The following is a 15,458-nucleotide window of genomic DNA, read 5'->3' as shown; positions in this document are numbered from 1 at the left end:
TAATACTTGTAAACAACCCATTTCTTTCCAGTATTTTAATATCTATAAGGAGTCATCATTTATTTTATATATTGTTTATCAATTGATACTTAAAGTAACTCGGGATTATGTGTGTATATATGCGTGTGTGTATTTCAGTTTCAGCTACAATTATGAAGTAGCTTTAAGATACAAAGTAAATCACCTTCATTCTATTTTTATATTCCAAGAAATCTCATTCGAGTGACTTTAGTCTTTTTGTCATTTAATTTGCCATAAAGTAGTGACTCTTTTTTAAAAATGTTTTAAAAGCTTTACGGGAAAGGCACTGGTGAAGTGGCATCAGAAAATTGGCCTCTTGTGCTCTCTGTATTTAATACTGTCTCTTTGGTCTTCTTTTTAAGTACGTAATACTTGGAACACTTTTGTCTCAGGCCAGTTAGTCTTATAAATGAATAGAAACCTATGTTTTTCACATTTTTCATCAAATCATTATGAAATTTCTTATACGATGTTTTATGTTGTTTCATTAGTGTGGTAAATACCATCACCATTAATCTCGTCGTTACTGAATTATGAAGGACAATTCAAATGTTATTATTAGGAACCCAGTAAGGGGAAAAAATGGCCACCCTGTTTTCTCTCTGAATGTTAATGTAGTGACAGATCGAAGCATCTTAGAATTGCAGCTTGTGGTTTCATAGTGATCAAGAAAGTGTCTGCATGCTTTGCCTTTAGTGTTTTCTAAAACAGTAATATGTCACTCTTTCTACGTTTGCATGTGTTTATACACATTTACAGACCAGTTTGTAAAGGCCCTGAGGAAAAACCAGCCAGCTGAATAAGTAAGAGCATTGTAATATTTGGAATCTGTAACTTATCTTGAGAGACTCAGATTTGTTGCCTCTCTTTACCCTTACCATCTCAAATAAGGCATCTTATTTGACACTAGGAACCGAATGACTTAAAATTTAGCTGTGATTCTTGAAGCCTAATAGGTATTTTGCATTTCACTGAGATAGTACTCAACATTGCCCATATTCTTTACTTTAATAAAGATAATAAAGTAATTATGGTAATAACAGCTAAAATATATTGAATTCCTACTATGTTTCTCCAACATTGTTCTTTGATATGTTCTTTAAAATTGTTCTTTAAAATTATGTGTTAATTTATGTAGCTGTGTCTTTATTGATTTATACTGATGGGTTAAATTTTATTTAGAGTATTTGTCCCTCTGATGTCTATTTACTAACCAGATTTCACAGTTGTTGTGTTGAGGGAAGATTGGAAAATTGTGTCAAACCATCGTTTTGGAGATTGTTCTCATAGTTGTGGTCTTTGTAGAATTTGACATCTCTGTCTCTGCTGTCCTAGTAATTTGGCGTACTTCTGTGTACAGAGTCTGTTTTAGTTCAGCTTTTCTCTACCATTAGTCCTTTTAGCAGTGGATTTGGAAATGCGGGTGCAACAGGATGCTTTCCTCATGAATAGTCCTGAAAATGAAAAATTTCGTTATGAATTACTGTGACATCTTAGTAATTATGCTGCTTATTAGGAAGAGTACATATATTATGAAGTTTTTGTTTCACATTAGATACATGTTAAGAGTCTGGCAGAAAATTCACTTGGAGCTGAACTTTTTCATTAAATTACTTTTTGTGTACCTTCCTGAGTTGTAAAACATAAATTAAAAGGTTTATTGGAGGGAACGATGGCCATTTTATTTTCACTTTGTTTCTGTTGTTTTTGTTAGTGGACGTAAGAGACAGTTGGGGCAAGTCCCATCTGATAGAGACATTCCTGGTGCAGACTACTGCACAGGCCCAAGGATAGTGTGCAGAAGCATTCACGGGTTTCACTTTCTACTTGGTGGTTGTCAGTCTCATTCTGCTAAGAAGGTGATTTTTTTAATTGAACTTGTGGTTTTATTTTGCTGCGATTTTAGTTTCAGAATGTCCAGTAAGTAATGAGGGCAACTGTTCTGAACTTTGTTATTTTGGCGCATTATTAACAGGTATTATTTATGGAGAACCTGGTGTGTGCCGGGCCCTGTACTGCACACTCAGAGGTAGTACTACCTCAAAGGTAGTGTGGAAATCCTCCTTGTATAGTTGAGAGAAAGAGCTGTGAACCCCATCTGTCCGACTACAGAAATCCGTGTTCTCTGCAGCATTGCCTGGCAAGTGCTTATTTCATGAAAGCACTGACCGTAATGTGGAACTGAAAGGAAGTTTGGGGAAGAGGCAGAAAAAAAGATAGCACAGAATTCATAGTTGTGGATGAAGGGAAAAGCAGGACCATGATGAAACCATGGACAGTAGAATTTAGCAATTAACAGTCCACAACCTGCAGGTTTTAAAGGAGATGTGGTTGAGAGGATATGGAGATCCTTTTTTTTTTTTTCTTTTTTCTTTTGGTGTGTAGTTGACGTGAGGAAGTAGTTTTTAAAAGGCTGCATTCAGGGCCAGAAGAACAAAGGATAATCCCACTGCTTGTGGAGAGATTTGGGAGGAAAATAGCTGTTCACTTTCATTTTTATCAAGTGGGAAGATTCCAGGGCACCTGGGTGGCTCATTTGGTTAAGCACCAGACTCTTGATTTTGGCTCAGGTCATGATCTCACAGTTTATGAGTTTGAGCCCCACATCAGGCTCTGAGCTGACACCGTGGAGTCTGCTTCAGATTCTCTCTCTCTGCCCCTCCACTGCTCGCTCTCTCTCTCTCAAAAATAAACATTAAAAAAAAAAAAGAGAGAGAGAGCAAGGAAGATTTCAACCAGGAAGGGTAAGTTGAAAATTGGGTAAAATCAGATAGTGTCCAAAGGGATAACTTATCTACTTTAAATGAGTCCCAGTCTTCAGGCAAAAATAAATTACATACTCGAGGACTGAAAGAACTTCTGTATGTAATTGTAGAGCAGTTGTCGTTAAATTTAGAAAGTTTTTCAGAGTGAGGCAGTAGTCAAAAGATTCATAAATGAGCAAATGATTTCCTTTTTCAAAGAGCAAGGAAAAGTATATTCTGAAAACTATATAATCCCGGAAACTTGATGTCAACTTTCAGCATAATCCTAGATTGAATTTTAAAACAGATGATTTTAGTCGTTAGGAAAATGAAAATTAAAACCCGGGGTGAAAAATACCACTATATATACTCACCAGAATGGATAAACTTAAAAAGAGATAGATAGGTGGATAGATAGACCGACCGACTGACCATACCAAATGCTGGCAAGGGTGTGACACAACCGGAACTTTCATACACTTTTAGTGGAATATAAAATGGCATACCTACTTTGGAACACATTTTTATAGTTTCTTAAAAAGTAAAACACACCACGGGGTACCTGGCTGTCTCAGTTGGCAGAGTGTGCAACTCTTGATCCTCGGGGTCATGAATTCGTGCCCCATGTTGGGTGTAGAGTTAATTTTTAAAAAATTAAAAAGTAAAACACACCAGGTATTCCCAGCTTTTCCTTCCTAGCATTTCACATTTAAGAAAAATGCATACATATGTCTACACAAACATTTGTTAAATATATTTGTAATAACCCCAAATAGAAATCCCAAATGCTATCAACAAGTGAGTGGATAAACAAATTGTGGTGTACAAGACAAGGAAATGCAGCTCTACAATAAAAAGGAACAAACTTAATACATGCAGCAGCATGAATGCATCTGAAAGTTGTTGCGGAAAGTAAAAGAACCTAGACAAAATGTGTGTTGTATGATTCAACTTACGCAAACTTTTAGAAAGTACAAGCTATTCAGTAGTGACAGAAATCAAGTTGGCAGTTGCCTGGGGGTGAGGTAGAGAAAGAGATGGGTTACAGAGGGACAAAAGGAGCCTTTGGAGGTAATGGACATGTTCATTGCCTTGATTGCAGTGAGGTTTTCTTGATTGTATGTGTATGTGTATTTTTTTTTTTCTTTAAAAGATGGTTTTGAGCTCATAAAATAGAACGGGATAGTTGCAGGGAGTCTGTACTCAACCACTCAGCACCTTATGTCAGACTAAGCTCATCAGGAAGAACAAGTGAGGTCTGCTAGGCTGGTAGCCAAATGGACTACCATTTTTTTTTTTTATGTTTATATTTTTGAGAGAGAGATAGAAAGCACGGGCAGGGGAGGGGCTGTGGGGGGCTGTGGACAGAGGGTCTGAAGTGGGCTCCATGTTGACAGCAGAGAGCCCGATGCGGGGCTCAAACTCATGACCTGAGCCAAACCGACTGAGCCACCCAGGCACCCTGCCAAATGGACTACCTTAAATATATTTTTATTTTGCTATATGAGACACTTAGTTATCTACTGTGGTAAAGATGAAATGTAGTTAGTTGGGTTTGTAGATGTTTTGTACCCACACTTAACTACTCTTCACCTTAGTGTATCTGGCCAACTGCACGTAGTGTTCTGGGTATTATGTTTTAAGAGGAGTATTGACTGACTGAAGAGCGTCATATAAAAGAGAATACCAGAAGAAGACATCTGAGATAATAACAAAGAATCAGATTGTCAAATCAGATTCAAATGAATCTGAATTTTTATACAGTGTTAAGCTTTACTAATAATTTCAAGGTTGCAAGCATCAAAAGGGCATAGGTCAAGCAGAGAGAGGTCTGGGGTCCTGAGCACAGCTACCTATGCCCTTTCTTTCCTCATGAGGCATGCTGTTGATCCAAAGTATTAGAGGAGGTCTCTTAACTGAGTTGTGCATGTTACACACAGCAGAGAGAATTCAGGTTGTGAAATGTTTCTGTCTTGTACTCAGATAGTTACATAGCTTACTCATCTATTTCCAGGGAACCATGGTCCTTAAATTCATAGATTTCTATCTAAGTTTGTTTACCTTGCACAATCCAAACCAGAGATATCCTGCTAAAAACAAAAGCATTTCACAGATAAGGACTCTCTCTCATAACAGAGAAATATGTCTCACAGGGCAGTTGCTTAATTCTTCCTCTGTTCTAACATTGCATTCTATCTTTAGAAATAAGGTCTGTCAATACTAAAGGTGGAATAGATTTGTTCTGTATTGTTCAGGAGGCCAGAACTGGTTCCAGAGGATAGAAATGAAAAGGCTGCAAGTTACAGCTTGCTATATAAAAGCCTTTTTTGACAGTGACCCATAAATAATAGGGTCTGTATGATGGAAATTGATACCCTGTTGCTAGATGTGTGCCTCCAAACATAGTGCGGGAAAAGAGAGGCTTCTCCTTTTCTTGAGGTTGAACTTGATGGTCTTCCATTTCCTAACCATCCCTAGTGGATTTGTCTCTAGTAGTTTAAGACTATTGTCTGTTTATGTTCTTAGATGATACTGTCTTTATTTAGACTTATTTGAAATCTTTGTTTTCTTCTTTTGATTTTCTCAAGCCATTTGTGATTTCTTTTGTTATTTTTTCTCAGTTTAAGATCCTTAATGTACCCATGTCTTCCCAACTTGCTGCAAATCACTGGAACCAGCAACAGGCAGAACAAGAAGAGAGGATGAGAATGAAAAAGCTCACACTAGATATCAATGAACGGCAAGAACAAGAAGATTATCAAGGTATACAGTCACTTATAGGACAGAAGTAGAAAATGTTTTTGCCTCTTGGGCTTTTTAAATATAGAATATCAGAGTTCTTATCTCCCCCTTTTCATGTCATCTTTGTAAATGTTTAGCCTGAGAAGTTGATTGTTTTTTATATTCCTTCCTATCTTCATTTTTCTCACTTACTTGCAAAATAACAATATAATTTTCATCATACCTTGCTAACTCCATTATTCAGTTAGATCCCATACTGTTAGAGCTATGTTTGCAGGTGAGATGAGGATCAGTTTTTAATTGGGTCATGTTGCCAGTCATCTGTGAGCAAATTAAATCAATACATAGTTATTATCTTATTTTGTCTGTTGGGGAGTCCTGTCTCAAGGGCCCCGTGCTTCTTCAGATTTGAGAGTATACTCAAATTAAGATTCCAGTTTTGGGGCGTCTGGTGGCTCAGTCTGTTGAGTGTCCAACTTCGGCTCGGGTCATGGTCTCACAGCTCGTGAGTTCGAGCCCCACATTGGGCTCTGTGCTGACAGCTTGGAGCCTGGAGCCTGCTTCGGATTCTGTGTCTCCCTTCTCTCTCTGTCCCTAACCCACTCGCATTCTGTCTCTCTCTCAAAAATAAAATAAACATAAAAAAAAAATTAAGATTCCAGTTTTACGCAGGTAAACCGAACACTCTTGAATTAACTGGAACCTTATGTGCAGAGTCCATGAACACTTCATAAACCAGCCTCTTGGCATTTCTGTGACACCTAAATTTTAGAGTCATAACATGTCTGTTGATACAGCACTGTACTGACACACTACTTTCTATGCAAGAGGTTGTTGCATAAATAAATATTTGGTTTTCTATCCTTGAGTCGGTCTTCTAGAATCTCTTCTGGTTGATACCCCACATTTTTAATAATAAGTAAGCTAGTACTCAGTGTAAAGGGCTTAACTGTGAGCTGGACACTGTCTTATGTACCACAGTTCTAGGAGATAAGTGCTTATTCTCATCCCCATTTGACATTTAGGGACATTTAGGGAAACTGAACTGGAAGACCCATGGCTAGTAAGTGGCAGAACTGGGATTCGTTCCAATAGTGTCTTGTCTGGCTCCAGACAATATGCTTGTAGCTATTGAACTAGACTGCTTTTCATACTGTTTTACAGCCTCGCAAGATACTTATGTGGTGGCCAAATTGACAGGATGGGGGACATTGGATATTAAATGATATTAAAGAGCATGTCTCCTCTCTTGATGTGCTCTTTCAGAATTTCTTAATCATTGTAGACTGTGTAATGGTTCTTTTTGTTTACTCCCCTACCTAACAACTAGTAAACGTGATCTCCCTAGGGTTTTATTTGCTTCATGGAGGGGAGTGCATTTACCAGAGTTAGCCACCTTTTCTGTTTTGCTCCTGCTTACAGAAATGCTGCAGTCTCTTGCCCAGCGCCCAGCCCCAGCAAACACCAATCGGGAGCGGCGGCCTCGTTACCAACATCCAAAGGGAGCACCTAACGCGGATCTAATCTTTAAGACTGGTGGGAGGTAGGACAGTCCGTCTCTCTTTCTTCTGTAGCTGTTTGTTTTTCATGATGTCCACATGAATAGATTGTTCTGGATTACGCCTAATGATAAAGGCCTGATTACTAGCAAAATAGAAAAGTCTTTGAGTTGTAAGTATTTGAGAAAAAAAAACCTATTTCTAGAATAATTACACGGTTTTTTTCTTTTTTCTTTTCTTTTTTTTTAATTTCAGCCACAGTGATCTTGGCTTTCACCCTCTCTTTGTGGACTTCTTTGGATTTTTAAATTTTCTCTTTTGCATTCATAGAGATGACTAGTTATAGATGAATTTGAGAGAAATCACAGGCTTTTGTGTCAGAATTTCTCAGGTCAGTGTTAAGTAATCCATGTTTACAAAAACTCAACCTGTTTCCTAGACTTTCAAGCTTTTAGGTTGAGTTTGTTTTGAGGTATTTTGTTTGTTTGTTTTTAATTGTAAAATGTCCTCCTGGGATCTATGCCAGTTTTACTTTTTTTTTTTTTTTTTTTTTAAGTAGGCTCTGCGCTCAGCACAGAGCGCAATGGAGAGCTTGAACTCATGAGCCTGGTATTTGAGTTGGATGCTTAACCAACTTAGCCATGCAAGTGTGCCCTCCAACCATGCTAGTTTTTCTTACACTTGAGTTGCTTAAAGTGAAATAGTTAAAACTCTAGAAGGAATTTTACATAGATGTTTCCTAATAAGATCTTACTCGTCTTTTAAGGGAGAAAATTATTTAAAGTTTTTCTGAGATCTGATCTAAAGACCCATACCATCAACTCAGTTTTCTGTCTTGTGGTCGAGTTATGATCAAAGGTGTCATTGACTTTGCTGCTCTTACTGATCTCCTTCGGGGTATTAGTGTTTAGCTAAGGACGTACATCAGCCCCAAGACGTCACCTTGCTGTTAGGGGCGGGCAGGTTAGGTGTGGAAGGGATTGTGCTCTGAGCGGGAGCAGAAGAGTTCATTATTGTGTAGAGCAATGCTGGGGAAATGGCACAGGTCTCTTTTACTTGATCTGTGTTTGTTCCCAATAACATTTTTCGTTTTCTTTTTCTTTTTCTTTTTTTTCTTTTTCTTTTTCTCTTTTTTTTTTTAATTTTTTTTACATTTATTTATTTTTGAGAGACAGAGAGAAACGGAGCACAAGTAAGGGTGGGGCAGAGAGAGAAGGAGACACAGAATCCCATGCAGGCTCCAGGCTCTGAGCTGACAGTACAGAGCCTGACATGGGGCTCAAACTCACAAACCGCAAGATCATGACCTGAGCCAAAGTCGGGCACTTAACCGACTGAGCCACCCAGGCGCCCCATCACATTTTTCTTTGAACTATATGCTTGGACAGCTCTAATCAAATTGCTGGTTAGAACATTGGTTTCTCATGACAGTTTAGGGGTCTGTTTTTTTAACATCTATGGAGTGTAATGTTTTTAGAAATCCAAGTTAGAACTGATGTACAAATCCATCTAATTAGGCATAATAAGATACTAGGTTATTTTTATTATCCAAGCTTCATTAAAGTCTTTTAATAAAATCTTTTATTGGTACTAAAATGTGGAAGCCAGCTATTTTAAGAGGCCATGCAAGTTTTAGTTTTCAGCTTTTATATTTTCTTACATACCTTTAAATATATTTCAGTGTTCTTGATATACCCGTTTCTCTTCTTGTCTCATGATTGGTGAACAGAACTATTAAGAATATTTTATCTTGAGTGGCGCCTGGGTGGCTCAGTCGTTTGAGTGTCCAACTCTTGATTTCAGCTCAGGTCATGATCTCACAGGTCATGGGGTTGAGCCCGTGTTGGGGCCTGTGCTGACAACATGAAGCCTACTTGGGATTCTCTCTCCCTCTCCCTCTCCCTCTCCCCCTCTCTCTCTGCCCCTCTCTCTCTGCCCCTCTCCCACCCATACTCACTCTCTCTCAAAAATAAATAAACTTTTAAAAAAGCAAAAAAAGAACTTTAAAAAGAGGAATATTTTATCTTGATGTTTTCCGTCAGTTTCACCTGTTTATATTACAGCTTAACATCTCTGAACAGCATTATTTCTGTTAAAACCTAATCCCTTCTTGAGTCACATAATGCAAGTACAGTGTCTTTTCCTAATTTTTAAATGTTTGGGTAGATTTATAGAATCAGTAACTATGACATTTGGTACATAATGAGTATTTCCGGTATGATTTGCTCCCCTCAGCATCTGCCATGGGTTCAGTCCTCCTGTACAATGCAAATTAAAAAGTACGAAAAGATAAAGTCTTTACCCTCAAGTCTAGTGGGAAGACTAAGTATGGGTACTTGAAAGAGTTAATTCTGTCCAAGTCATACATTTATTTTAAAAAGCCATTGAGAGTTTATTAAGTCCCAGGCATTTCCTAAGCAGTTGGGGGAAAAATATGGGAAAACAGATGTGTGAACTTACATATGCTAAAAGATAAACATAAAGCTGTACCTTTCTTCGTTTGCTGCCAGTTATTCAGTTGTTTTTCCTCATATTCTTTAACTCTTTGTTTTTCCTTCCCTCCCTCCAGCCCCTAGTTAACCAAACTAGGAAGAATTGGCCCTGTTTGTTCTTTCTTCCTCCCCTCTCACTGGTGTGGCTGACTGCGGTCTTCTGTCCTCCCCCACTCCCAGCTGCCACCCTGTGCTTCACTTCTGTCGCTTTCAGGCTGCCTCAGCAGTGCTTAGCATGTGGCCCCTCTTTATCTTGACATATGCTCTCTTCCCTGGACTTCTGTGGCTCTCGTGTCTTCTGGTCTTTCTCCTCCCTCCTTGACTCCTCCTCCTGTCTCCTGACTCCTCTATGGGCTTGCCTCTGCCTGGAGACGCTCTGTCCCTCTGGGTCCGTCCAAGCCCTCCTGTCCTACTCTTGTGCACTCTCCACAGGAGGCGTCCTTCCCTCCTGTGGCCCAGTTCCCTTTCAGAGCTCCTGGTCAGGTCTCACAGTTTAGATTCTGATTGCATGTCCAGCTGTCTTCTAAACAACCGTCTAGAAGGTGTGTCCCTTGCCCCCATGCCACTCTCCTCCTCTGTTCTCTGGCTCATCGAGTGGAGGCACTGCTGAGCCAGTTATCCAAACTGGAAATGTAGGTTTTGGTTTAGACTCTTCACTCCCTCAGTTTCCATGTCTAGTTAATTGACAAATACTTTGATTCTACTACTGAATGGCTCTCACCCTTGCCTGTTTGATTCTGTCTCTGCTGCTGAGACCAGAGATCAAGCCGCCATCACCTCTCATCGCATTGCTGCCCGCAGCTCCCACATCTGCTTCTCAGTCTCCAGTGTCAACCCTTCCAGTTCATTCTCTGTGCTGTCCCCACATTGTTCTTTCTAAAATGAAGTCTGTTGTCTGAGGAGGTGAACTCTTGTGCTTAAAATCCTCAGTGGCTCCTCATGGCTTGTAGCGTATAAAGTCCAAGCTCCTCAGCTTGGTTACCATGGCCCTGCATGGTGAGGGTGTACTTACCTTATTGGCTTTATCGCTTTCTCTTCCTTCCTCTACTCCCAACCAAGCTGGCCTTTCTGTCTTTCTGGTGAGGTTCTTTTTTCACCTCCCTTGCTTGGAACTTTTTCACACTTTCCTCTGGATATCTCCTGTTCCTCCTTCAGGTCTTACCTTGATATTCTCAGATCTGACGTAGGTTGGTACATACATACTGCCTTTGCTCGCTGTATTTCTACAGACCTTATCCTGTGTAATCGCCTGCCAACTTTTCTTTATCCCCTTTGAGACTGAGAGCTGAGGCGGAAATGAAGCCGCATCTTGTTTTCTACTATGGCTCTTCTGTCACTCTTGTGCCTGCCATACGGTAGATGTTCAGTTAATATTTGTTAAGTGGACAAAGGGACTTTTAAAGGTCTGTATTTGGTCATTTAATAAACTTTTTCCCTAAGCTCTGTTCCCTAGAAGCTCTTTTTTCCTCATTTCCTGATTTTGTGAAAGTCCCATTTCTTGAGCTACCATCTCTTCCTGTCTTAAATCTCTTCTTAAAATAATAACTCAAAAAAATGCTGACTTGTCCGTCATTCTTAAAAATGGCTCTCTATAAAGTTTTAAGGTACTTTTCAAAGCCAGTGCTCTCGAAATAGAGGTGTGAGTGAACGTGGTAGAGGAACAAGCAGTCACGTAAACATGAGTTTTTGAGCACCAAATGTTCTTGGCCATTTTTTTAAACTTAAGTTTTAAGTGAAGAAATGTAGTGATTTGAAAGAACATAACTGGTGGGGTGGAGTTTCCTGGTGGTTTGGCACCTCTTTATTTTTTTTCTATTTTAATGCCGGGCCAGACAGTGGAAAGATGTGTATCTAGAGCGGTGGTTCATCCGATCCCTTAGGGAGAAAATACCGCGAGGTGAGTTCCTAAACAGAGGAGGGAAGAGAAAACTTGTCAGGTCTGAGAAAGTGTTTTCAATTTGACTTTTAACTTGGCTACAGCTTATTTTAAAAATTAGTTACTAACACTGTTCATGTTCTATGGCAAATGAGGGGAAATTCATTTGGAAACTGTTTATTAAAGCAGTTAAAGTTCCTTACCCAGGGATTTTGATAGGTTCCCAGACATGAAATATAATGATTTAAAATTTTTCTAATCACAAGGTGGTCCTTAAAATAGGCTGTACATTAAAATAGTGGCCGTTCTCACTGGGCAGTGATGCCCTAATAAAGTACAGGCCTTTGCTTATAATACGTTAAAATGGCAATAGCACTCTAAGTAAAACAATTAACCAGTGTAGAACAAGGTTGTTTTCCACTCTGCTGGTGTTGAAAAACCTGAAACTTTACATCTCTGGCAAGTGTTAGTGCTGATATGGTTGATATGCTAAAATTCATATGAATTAAACCAGTGCTCCTTAAACTTTATTTTTATTTTTTATTTCAGTTACTTAGGTAACCTCTATACCCCATGTGGGGCTCGAACTCAAGACCCCAAGATCAGGAGTTACACACTCCTCTGACTAAGCCAGCCAGGCACCCCTTCTTAAACTTCAAAATACGTATTTTAATCATCGGACTCTTACTAAGCTGCTGGTTCTAACTCGTTTCTAACAACATCTCCCAGGTGATGTCAAAGCTGCTGGAATGCAGATCACACTCTGAGTACCAAGTGTTATTTATACTATCAGACTTTTCTTTAAACCCGTCATAAGTAGATGCGCATTTTTTGTTAGATATTTTCTTTATGTCCTTATTATAAAGTTAAGTAATTGATACTTTTGTTGTAAAGCAGGGTCCCTTGTAGAATAAGCACATAATCCAAAGCGAATATTTTAGGTACTTTCTGAGCTCTTACATTTTTTAAGTCTCTCAAAACTATTGTTTTGCCTATAAAGCAGTCAAATAATATTCTACACTATATACAGGGATATATTTGTCTTATCAAAGACTGGACATTTTTCCCCCTGTCATTTCCTATATTTATTTAAAATACTCCATTTTAGGGGTGCCTGGGCGGCTCAGTCGGTTGGGCATCTCACTCTTCATTTTGGCTCAGGTCATGATCTCATGGTTTGTAGGTTCTAGCCCTGTGTCAGGCTCTGTACTGACAGGGTGGAGTCCACTTGGGATTCTCTCTCTCCCTCCCTCTCTCTCTCTCTGCCCTTCCCCCATTCCCTCTCTCTGCTCCTCCTTCATGTGCAAAAGAAATAAACTTTAAAACACTCCATTTTAGAACATGGCTTTGTCTTGACTTCAAGAAAGAGACGTTTCTTTCTCAGGGAATACTTGTGTTCTTGACGGTCTTCCATTCAGTTCAGTCCCGTTTTTGGTACGTCCGGCCAAAGATAACACTTTTCCATACTCGCATTTTACTCTTTGAAATCAGGTTCTCGCTAATGTAACTTGCCTTGTGAGAAGCAAACTGCGTGTTTGCTGGTGCTGCCATAAGAAGTACCACCGCTGGGTGACTGTAATGATGGAACGATGTCTCAGTCTGGAGGCGTCTGCAGGGCTGCTTCCTCCTGAGGGCTGGGAGGGACCGTCTGTTCCGGGGCCCTCCATTAGCTTCTGGTGGTTTGGCACAGTCTTGGCATCCCTTGGCTTTCCTTTGTTGATCCAACACCTGCCGTCTTCACCCGGCGTCCTCCCTGTCCGTGTGTCTGTGTCCACTTCCCCCTCTTTAGGACACACACTGGATTGGGGGCCCGTCCTACTCGAGTGTGGCCTTATCTTTACTAATTCCCTCTGTACTGACCATTCCAAATAAGGTCGTATCCTGAGGTACTGGCAGTAGACTTCAACATGTGATTTTATACACATTGTACAAACCATTGTACAAACCCTAAACACTCAGCACCTTAGAAAGTAGTTACCGGAACATTCCAAGACCACCTATCTGATCACCATCAGCGTTGCTCTTTTTAGTGCCTGCCCCTCTGTTCCTGTTGTTTTTCAGTTCAGTAGGAGTTTGTGTGCTTTTTTTTTTAAGTTGCATTTATTTTGAGAGAGAGAGTGTGTGAGCACGAGCAGGGGGGAGGGGCAGAGAGAGAATCCCAAGCAGTCGCCACGCTCAGCGAGGAGCCCGACGCCAGGCTCGATCTCACAACCTGCAGTTAATACGTGAACCAAAATCAGGAGTTTGTCGCTCGACCAACTGAGCCACCCAGGCACCCCTTGTGTGCTGTTTAAGAAGCACTGATTTGCCTGGGAGACGGTGGTCTGTATAGGGCACCTTTTCTTGCCGCAAGTTTGCCCTCAGTACTAGTTCTCTTTAACGTTGCCCTATTTGTACCTCCAGGAGACGTTGATCCAGCAGCACGTGTCATTTCATTAGGTCCTGTATCTGATGTTGTGGATAGTGGAGTCCTCCAGCAATTGAATGAGAGCAGTGGACACATCTCAGCATGTCGGTCTAGAGAGTTGCGAATCTAAACCTGGGACGGGCTGGGGCCGTGAGGCGGGAACAGCAGCCTCTGCCAACACCGGAACAAGCCAACGCTTCCAGATAAGGCGGAAAGGCCTTTTGCAATGGAAATCACGTGAGGGTTAATCTTCTCTTGAGAATAGCAGTCAAGAAATGAGATGGTTAACTTGACTACTGAGCAGTTACACCAAGAAGAGCGTCAGTGAGATGACTGAGCCAGAGAAGAAACGGTTGTGATGGTAATGGTATGGGGGAAATGAACTTGAGTTTTAAATTTGATTTGAGTTACAGTGTCTCTGAATTGAACATCCCATGTTGGAAGAAGATACATTTGGGGGCTCCAGGACTACAGTAGAAAAGTATAGAGCAAGCAGTAAAATCTTCTAGTAAAAACTTACATGCAGGACAACAAAATGATGAAAGATATCCAAATACCAGGTAATCCACCAGGAAGGCTTTTGTTTAGGAATTTGTTTCAAGAGGAACAAGGGATGAGGGAGAAAAATCAGTTTTATCCATCAGAGTCAGTAATACAAAATTGCCTATTAGGGTAAAAGAAAAATGTGAAGACTTAGTATACAAAGAGCATGAGTTCAGATGGCTTAGGGGAGTCTGACACCAGCCCAAGAAGGGAGAGTTGAGCCCATTGTAAGTATCATTGAAAACAGACAGCGTGCCGGTCAGCATGTCACAGAAAATGGACGAAGGACAACAAGAAGGGGATCAGAAGATTTTGTTGACCTTCATGGGTTTACAGCCTTTGTCTCTAAACAAAGTATGGAAACAGTAGAGCTTTTATTTTGCGTTTGTTTTTGTTTTGTTTTGTTGTTTTTGTTTTGTTTTGTTTTCCCCCCACTAAATAGAAATGAGGGTTCTTAGTCTGTTTCTGGCAATCTGTTAATTTATTAGGATAGTTGTCTTTTGTTTGCTTTCTGATAGGCATAGTAAATTTAGTTAAAGAGCACATCTGTATGCTACAACTTGATTACATCTTTTTTTCCTAGCTATTTTGCATTTTTTTCTTTTACCATGTTTCAGTTTCTGCATGTAGAATTAAATAAGAAACAAAACTTGTAAAGTTGTAACATTTCACATGGAAATGCTGCCCGATCTTCACCAGCTTCAGAAATCTGACCTTTGCCGATGCTGCAATAAAGTGTTGTCATTTAGATTTGGCGTGGTCGCGCTTTATTTGGCTTGGGCTTTGAAGATTTATTAATGGGTAGATCCTCCGCGTCCTTCTGGAACAGTTTCAGAGTCGCTTTCTTTGGCCAGGCCGCGCTGGTGCTGCTCTCCCTGCAGCATCGTGTGTTTGCATGGTTTTCCCGGGTGCCTGAGTCAGCTCACCTTCGGGTCAGTACAAAAGGGAGCCTGTGAGTAGAATTAAGCATTTTTAGAATAGGCTTGAAGCTGGTTAGGATGGAAAAGGTGGTGACACAGCCTGGCCCAGCGTGAGGCAGCGTTTATGATTTTACCCGTGTGCGTGCAGTAGGATTGACAGAGCCTCTGAGCAACTCAGAAAGGAATCACAAGAACCATTGTTTTCAGTTTCTTT

General features: G+C 40.2%; 1 protein-coding gene across 2 annotated transcripts in view; it reads left to right on the top strand.

Moving 5' to 3' along the window:
* UPF2 (UPF2 regulator of nonsense mediated mRNA decay) overlaps window positions 1-15,072 on the top strand; it is a 110,563-nt gene extending 95,491 nt beyond the window's left edge. For both annotated transcript variants that reach the window (XM_042991039.1, XM_042991040.1), the window contains exons 20-22: window positions 5,387-5,528; window positions 6,930-7,050; window positions 13,778-15,072. In XM_042991039.1, the coding sequence (XP_042846973.1) occupies window positions 5,387-5,528; window positions 6,930-7,050; window positions 13,778-13,787 (273 nt within the window). In that variant the 3' untranslated portion in view covers window positions 13,788-15,072. The remainder of the gene's footprint in view (window positions 1-5,386; window positions 5,529-6,929; window positions 7,051-13,777) is intronic.
* The last annotated feature ends 386 nt before the right edge of the window (window positions 15,073-15,458 follow it).

Source organism: Panthera tigris, chromosome B4, assembly GCF_018350195.1.
Source record: "Panthera tigris isolate Pti1 chromosome B4, P.tigris_Pti1_mat1.1, whole genome shotgun sequence".
Classification (NCBI taxonomy): domain Eukaryota; kingdom Metazoa; phylum Chordata; class Mammalia; order Carnivora; family Felidae; genus Panthera; species Panthera tigris.
This window is presented reverse-complemented; position numbering and strand designations above follow the sequence as displayed.